This window comes from Erythrolamprus reginae, chromosome 11 (assembly GCF_031021105.1).
Source record: "Erythrolamprus reginae isolate rEryReg1 chromosome 11, rEryReg1.hap1, whole genome shotgun sequence".
Classification (NCBI taxonomy): domain Eukaryota; kingdom Metazoa; phylum Chordata; class Lepidosauria; order Squamata; family Dipsadidae; genus Erythrolamprus; species Erythrolamprus reginae.
Window position 1 is genome coordinate 7,452,923 of NC_091960.1, and position 8,408 is coordinate 7,461,330.

General features: G+C 39.0%; 1 protein-coding gene across 1 annotated transcript; it reads right to left on the reverse strand.

Annotated features, from left to right (window-relative positions):
- Positions 1-1,241: 1,241 nt before the first annotated feature.
- LOC139174105 (interferon-inducible GTPase 5-like) lies at positions 1,242-2,464 on the reverse strand. Its single transcript, XM_070764186.1, is given in 2 exon segments — positions 1,242-1,276; positions 1,279-2,464. Coding segments are annotated over 2 exon segments (1,221 nt in total).
- Between the last annotated feature and the right edge of the window lie 5,944 nt (positions 2,465-8,408).

Below are 8,408 nucleotides of genomic sequence, written 5' to 3' on the forward strand. Positions count from 1 at the left end.
TCTCACGTTGCTTTTGATCTTTCCCCCAACTAACTTCAGATTGTGTCCCCTTGTTCTTGTGTTCACTTTCCTATTAAAAACACTTCCCTCCTGGACCTTATTTAACCCTTTAATATATTTAAATGTTTTGATCATGTCCCCCCTTTTCCTTCTGTCCTCCAGACTATACAGATTGAGTTCATGAAGTCTTTCCTGATACGTTTTATGCTTAAGACCTTCCACCATTCTTGTAGCCCGTCTTTGGACCCGTTCAATTTTGTCAATATCTTTTTGTAGGCGAGGTCTCCAGAACTGAACACAGTATTCCAAATTTGGTCTCACCAGCGCTCTATACAGCGGGATCACAATCTCCCTCTTGTTGACTCAGCCTTCCATCCTTCCAAGGTGGGTAAAATGAGGACTCAAATTTTGGGGGGCAATGTGCTTACTCTCTGCAAAGGACTGTGAAATGATATATAAATATATATGCTATTGCTCTCAGCCAAGGGACATTCAAACAATTTCACAAAGTATTTGTTCTTCGGTTTTTAAATGAATTGACATATGTTACAGTGGATAAATTGTAATTTAATCCAGTGGCTTTTAGCAGCTTCTCTCGCGTCCCACCTTCAATTTCACTAACCAAAACCCGCATTCTGAAATTTATTTAAAATTATTTTTTATTTAAAGAAGAGATATATTTCCAAAAGCAGTTTGTGCATAGACAGATAATAACTGAAGTTATGGAATTAATGATAGAAACGTAGAAGACTGACGGCAGAAAAAGACCTCATGATCCATCTAGTCTGCCCTTATACTATTTCCTGTATTTTTATCTTAGGATGGATATATGTTTATCCCAGGCATGTTTAAATTCAGTGACTGTGGATTTATCAACCACGTCTGCTGGGAAGTTTGTTCCAAGCATCTACTACTCTTTCAGTCAAATAATATTTTAGAAACATAGAAACATAGAAGACTGACGGCAGAAAAAGACCTCATGGTCCATCTAGTCTGCCCTTATACTATTTCCTGTATTTTTATCTTAGGATGGATATATGTTTATCCCAGGCATATTTAAATTCAGTGACTGTGGATTTATCTACCACATCTGCTGGAAGTTTATGATTATAACATTAAAGACACATCTCAAAAACATGAAATATGCCACTTCAAATTCTCATTAAATTCTCTATTGTTTTGTTATTGACAATTGTTACAAATATGGATGAAATGCTTGAGTGTTTCCTTCAAAGGAGATTTTAGGAGGTTTCTTTAAACTTTCCCTGGATCCTGGTTGCTGAAGAAGTTTTTCTCGAACATTTCGGGCGTCTTCCACAGCATCATCAAGAAAGCTGTTCAGAAAATAATATGTGGTGACATACGAACTCGCCCCACCAAACAGAGACCCAAGAACAGGTATGAAACCAAGAGCCAGCTCCACAAGTGATAGAGCTATCAAGAGAGATGACTTCATCATGAGAGAAAATACCAATTTTTCATCGATTGCGCTGGCTAACGGGGTTTTCTCGATAGCCGAACTTAGCTCTTCAAATTCTTTTCCTGTCTGAAGTGCCAGAAAATGAAGGGATCGGTCATCTAAGCCAAACACCCTGCAATAACATCTCAGAGTATCTATCAAAATGACAACATCACAAACCATAGAGAGACCTGGGACAGGCACCGCTCCACAAGCACAAGATATCAGTGCTATCTTCTTTATATAGGATTTAATTAGCTGTTTTTTCATCAACAATTCCTCTTCGGAGAAAATATGCACAGATAGTATTAAAACATCTTTCTTGTGGTCAGGGAGTTCCAGGGCTATTTTCTTTTGCAGAAGAGGGAAGTCATACATGTATACCTCATGGCTGGATATCAGATACACACTTGAGGAAACCCCAGCTGCCTCTTCCAAACTATGTTCGCAGTATTGCCTCATGGACGCCAAGGTGTCTTTCATTTTGAAATTCTTTTTTGTCTTTTCATTGCTGATAGTGACATCTATTTTGCTACACACATAGTAAAACTTCTTCTTCATCCTTTGTATTTCCTTGGCCAGCTTAGCAGCATTTTCCGTAAAACGGTCAGAAATAATCATAATAAAGACATCATATGTTTCAAATTGGACTTCCTTCAGATACTTTGTGGCCGTGATCTTGTAAGTTCCAATCCCTGGAAGGTCCCATAGTTTTATATTGGGGAAATCAGGGTGAGGATAGGCCTTTATCTCTAAGGTTTCTTTTCCTGGCCCGACCTCGGCTGCCTCTTCATCATCATCCCTTATTTTTCGGAAGGCATTGATAAAGGAAGATTTCCCTACACCGGCATCTCCAGTAACTGCAATATTAAGGGGCAGATTTTGCATTTCATTTAACTGTTTTTGGTATTCTGCTGCCACTTGGGGGACATTGCCTTCATTCAATTCGCTCTTTAAGTCTTCAAATTCTTTCCTTACATAATCCTTTAGAATTAGATTGCCCATGGTTGCTCTTTCTTCTTGTTCAGATTATCTGGAAAGGAAAAGAGACAAGGGGATGTTTCACAACTACTTCAGACACTTGGAATTTGCAGATCAGGAAGTCCCGTGAAAATACTGCGGACAACCAAGAAAACAAACCAATGGATCATAAAAAGAATCAACCCAGAATTCTCAATCAGATGCAAAGTTCCAGCTTCACATTATCCTACTGTAGACACAGGATCTGAACAAGCAGCTTTTTGCTGATGGCTTTGATGCTGGGAAAAATGGAAGAGATGATAAGGACGTCCAGCAACAAAAGGATAAATTCAATTATAATGGAACTAAGAGCAACATTAGGACTCCTGAAAGATAGGAGTAGAAGGCCTTGAAGCAAACCTATGTATGTGGTCACTAGGGAATTAAAATTATTTGCTGGCATAAAATCAGTTTACTGGAGAGGAAGGGTGATTGTGGAAGGAAAATGAAAGTGAGGAATTTCATACCTCTCTGCTAGTCCTTCATGTCTAAACACCTTTAGTTACCAAATCTTGGAAGCCTGATGGTGATTTCAATCCCTCCCTCCCTTTTGCACCCAATATTATTTTTTTAAATCAGTTTACGTTTCTTTCTAATGTTCTCCTTAGTGGGTGGACCTAGCCTCCAAGGAGGGGAAGACACTGCCCTTTATCCAATCAGGACTGAGTCTAAACAAGTATAAATTGAGTTAGTTAGTTAGTTAGTTAGTTAGTTACTTACTTACTTACTTACTTACTTACTTACTTACTTACTTACTTACTTACTTACTTACTTACTTACTTACTTACTTACTTGTTTGTTTGTTTGTTTCTATCAAGCAGAAATTATGTATTTGTTTGTTTGATTCCAGAGGAGCTGGATGATGGGTTTGATTTTTTTTTCCCTTTTTCAAAAGTGACATGGTCTCTTCTTGCTTCTTCCCATGTTGGTTAGTCGCAAGAACCACCGGTGCTCAATTCTCCTTTTCTCTGTGTTGCTTCTCGGTCTTTTTAAAATTTAATTTATAATAAAACCAAGAGGAACTGCTGTGAGCACACTCCACATAGACTTCAGAACTTTAAAAATGGGTTAAATGTATAAAATATTTGTTAAAATGTTAAAACTGTAAAAATAGAATTAAAAATTTAAAAATAAATTTAAATATAAATATAAATGAATTAAAAAGAAAGGAATCCTTTTTACTTTTGGAGAAGCTCTTTAAAGCCAGTGCTCCTGTCCTCCATCTTTCTCCCTCCCAGTAGTGAGATGGTGCCTTTGGTCTACCTCTAAAAGTTTATTTTCCTTGTTAGTCCTAGTTCCTTATTGTGTTCGGTTTGTTTGCAGTCTTTTTCCTTTAGTTTTTCATGTGGATCTTTGATTTTCAGAGTGGCTAGAGCTACATGCAAAGTCTTTGTTTTGTCTTCCAGATCCTTAAATTTTTCCTCAAGCGAGTCAGTTAATTTACATTTACAACAGATCAACAAAGTGTTTTCACCCAGACTCAAATATCCAGAGTCAAATGATTCTATTTTTCACACACATTATATGATGGCCCTGCTCCCTGCAAAAGCCTCTGGTGGTGGGAAAATTTGATCAAATTGATCGAAGTGTATAAAATCATGCACGGGATAGAAAAGGTGGATAGAGAGAAATTATTTTCTCTATCACACAATACTAGGATGAGGGGCCACTCCCTAAAGCTCATAGGTGAGAAAGTGAGGATAAATCAAGGGAAATATTTCTTCACCCAGAGGGTCCTTGGTTTATGGAATTCACTTCCAGAAGAGGTCGTGACTGCTGTCAGCCTTGATAGCTTCAAGGCAGGATTAGACAGATTCATGGATGACAAGTGTATCGGTGGTTATTGAAACGGATGTCCAAGTGTTGCCTCTATGTTGGTTGAGACAGGCAGGGTTCCCTTGGGTCCCATTTGTTGGGGGTCAAGGGAAAGGAGGGTCTTGCCTTCTCTTTCTGCTCAAGATCCCCATGGACAATTGGTGGGCCACTGTGTGACACAGAATGCTGGACTTGATGGGCTTTGGCTGATAGTTATAGCTTAGTTATAGTTTATTAGATTTGTATGCCGCCCCTCTCCGAAGACTCATGATTCAATGTTCTTGAACAATGTTTATGTTCTTATGAAAAGTGGAAGGGAAGAAGAGGGTGATCAGCAGAAAAGGAGCTGGATTTAATTACACTGGAACCGACCTCACAATTAGGGGTCTTGAAAGAACAAAACCCTTGGAATCCTTGACTCATCTTCCTTCCTTTGCTGCATTTTCTGTTCTCTTAATAGAAACATAGAAACATAGAAGTCTGACGGCAGAAAAAGACCTCATCGTCCATCTAGTCTGCCCTTATACTATTTCCTGTATTTTATCTTAGGATGGATATATGTTTATCCCAGGCATGTTTAAATTCAGTTCCTGTGGATTTATCTACCACATCTGCTGGAAGTTTGTTCCAAGGATCTACTACTCTTTCAGTAAAATAATATTTTCTCATGTTGCTTTTGATCTTTCCCCCAACTAACTTCAGATCGTGTCCCCTTGTTCTTGTGTTCACTTTCCTATTAAAAACACTTCCCTCCTGGACCTTATTTAACCCTTTAACATATTTAAATGTTTCGATCATGTCCCCCCTTTTCCTTCTGTCCTCCAGACTATACAGATTGAGTTCATGAAGTCTTTCCTGATACATTTTATGCTTAAGACCTTCCACCATTCTTGTAGCCCGTCTTTGGACCCGTTCAATTTTGTCAATATCTTTTTGTAGGTGAGGTCTCCAGAACTGAACACAGTATTCCAAATGTGGTCTCACCAGCATTCTATATAGCGGGATCATAATCTCCCTCTTCCTGCTTGTTATACCTCTAGCTATGCAGCCAAGCATCCTACTTAACGATAAAATCACTCTCCTGGCCCAAGCATAACCCAATCCAGTTCGTATTAACACCGAACGCAAACAAAAAAGATCCACTTTAAATGCAAAGAAAGCATCATTAAATGCGGGAGGGGGAGTCTGCTGCATCCCCAGCTGATTCCCCAAAGCCCCCCATAAAAAACGGAAAATGATAGAGAAAATGACAAAAGAGATTACAAAGCAGAAAATAGATTTTACCCCGGAGTTTTGTTTATTAGGAATTACTAACCAAAATTACAAAAAAGAAATTTTGTATTTAATTATACATATTTTTACAGCGGCAAGGATTATCTACGCGCAAAATTGGAAAGGGGAAGATATCCCCAAAGAAGAGGGAGTTATTGCAAAAATATAAGACTGCGCGGAAATGGACATGATGACAAGACGCTTGAATGATCAAGAAGAAACCAAATTTTATGAAACATGGAACAATGTTTATGAATGGATAGATAAGGGAAAAAAAATAAAGACAGAAGATTAATAATAAGTATAGATATTTTGGTTCAAATTACTCCTTTTTTTTCATTGAGATTTATATTAGATTTAGTTTATATATATAGAATAGAATTTTTAAGACTGTTTGACTTGAAACTAGTTAGAATTTCCTTATGATATCAATTTCTTTCTATTAGATATTTTTTGTATTAGTAGCATTGAATTATGTATTTAATCATGTATTCCTTTTTCTGTATCTGCATTTATACTTTTGAGAAAAGCAGGGATGATACATCCCTACACTGTATGTTAAATGTTTGTAAGTCTGTGTGTCATTTTAAAGAAAATTAATAAAAATATTTGGGGGGGAAAAAAAACCCCGGAGGGTCCAAAAACGAGGGGCAAAGAGTGCATCCATTCCCTAAACGCTGAAGAGCTTTCAGCCATTCGCAGCTTCCAAGACAAAATGCAGGCATTCTTCAAGGCTATAGAAAATGGCATTGCACGCTACTTTGTAGAAAAATCAAGAGAGAAGGGAATCTAAAAGCAAGGACTACAGACTCTACAATAGCTAAACCGAGGGAGGGGGAAAGTACATACAAATGCTTACTTGCTTTTCTAAACAGAGCAGCTGTCATGGATCTCCATGCGGGCTGGGACGGATCTCTTGAAAAAGAATCTGGACTCCTCAGAAACAAAGGACCAAATGGTTTTTATATCCGGTGCAGCATGCACAGTTTCTATACTCTTATGTGGCATAGCTTCTATTTCTTGGAAATAATAAAATATTCCTGCCAATTCCTATCAGGTGCCTAATCAAAGTCCACTGGTATCAGTAGTTAAAAAATCCCCCGCTTTACAGGTATTTTATAGGTGCCCTTATATACCTGATTAACGGCTATCACTTCCTGCATTACTGGTCTCGGCTTATTTTATTTTATTTTATATTTCATTTTATTTTATTTTATTTTATTTTATTATTTTATTATATTATTTTATTTTATTTTATTTTATTTTATTTTATTTTATTTTATTTTATTTTATATTTTATTTTATTTTATTTTATTTTATTCATTCATTCATTCATTCATTCATTTGTCCAATACACAAATACATAGGAAGAAAAATAGACATGTAGTGATATATATAAGGGTAAAAGTTAAATTAGAGGAGAGAATAATAATTAATTAATAATAATTTATTGGATTTGTATGCCGCCCCTCTCTGTAGACTCAGGGCGGCTAACAACAATAATAAAAACAACATGTACAATCCAATAATAAAAAAACAACTAGAAAAACCCCAAACATACACACAAACATACCATGCATAACTTGTAATGACCTAGGGGGAAGGGCTATATGAAAGAATATATGAAAGAAAGAAAATATATATGATAAGTGAGAGAAAGGAAAGACAATTGGACAGGGGACGAAAGACACACCAATGCACTTATGTACGCCACTTACTGGCCTCTTAGGAACCTGGAGAGGTCAATCATGGAGAGTCTAAGGGAGAAATGTTTGGGGTTTGGGGTTGACACAATTGAGTCCGGTAATGAGTTCCACGCTTCGATAACTCGATTGTTGAAATCATATTTTTTACAGTCAAGTTTGGAGCGGTGCGTATTGAGTTTGAATCTGTTGCATGCTCTTGGGTTGTTGCGGTTGAAGCTGAAGTAGTCATTGACCGGTAGGACGTTGCAGCATATGATCTTGTGGGCAATACTCAAATCGTGTTTTAGGCTTGGCTCTCCTTTATTTCCCTGCTGCTGCTACTGTGTCTGCGCTCCTTGCTTTTTTCCTCTTTCCTCCTTCCTGGCCTTGGACGAGCTTCCCTCTCTTCTGCCCGGCTCCACCTCCCACCTGAGGTGCAAGCAGAAGGCGTGGGTGGAAGCGGCACTGGCAGCATTTGTGCTTCTGGCAGCACCCGTTCGCCTAGCTACCCAGCCTGAGGCGGGGGGGGCGACCCAGGAAGGAGAGCGGGGGGAACACGAAGCAAATTGTCGCCCCAGAGAGCGACACTGGTAAGGTTGTAAGTCGAGGACTTAACAGTTCACTTGAACGATGATGATTGTTCAAGCCACTCCCACCTGGTCACATGGCTGACAAGCCACTCCTACCCAGTCACATGTCCATTAAGCCACACCCACAGTGTGGCAGTAAACACTTTGGCTGCCCATTACTGGGTATCAGTGGTAAAAACACCTGCTGTCCTATCTGCCACTGTGCAGATCCATTTATTGGATTTATATGCCACCCCAAGTCTGCGGAGAGGGGCGGCATATAAATCCATTAAATAGATAGATAGATAGATAGGTAGGTAGGTAGGTAGGTAGGCAGGCAGGCAGGCAGGCAGGCAGGCAGGCAGGCAGGCAGGCAGGCAGGCAGGCAGGCAGATAGATAAACTGGCAAACCTTATACAGCAGGGGTGGGTTCTAAGCAGTGAAGGGCTGCCAAAATTTTTACTACCACATTGTGGGCGTGGCTTATGCTGCACGAATCCCAGCAACCGGTTAGGTCCCACAGAGTTGGCCTTCTCCGGGTCCCGTTGATGAAACAATGTTGTCTGGTGAGACCCAGGGGAAGAGCCT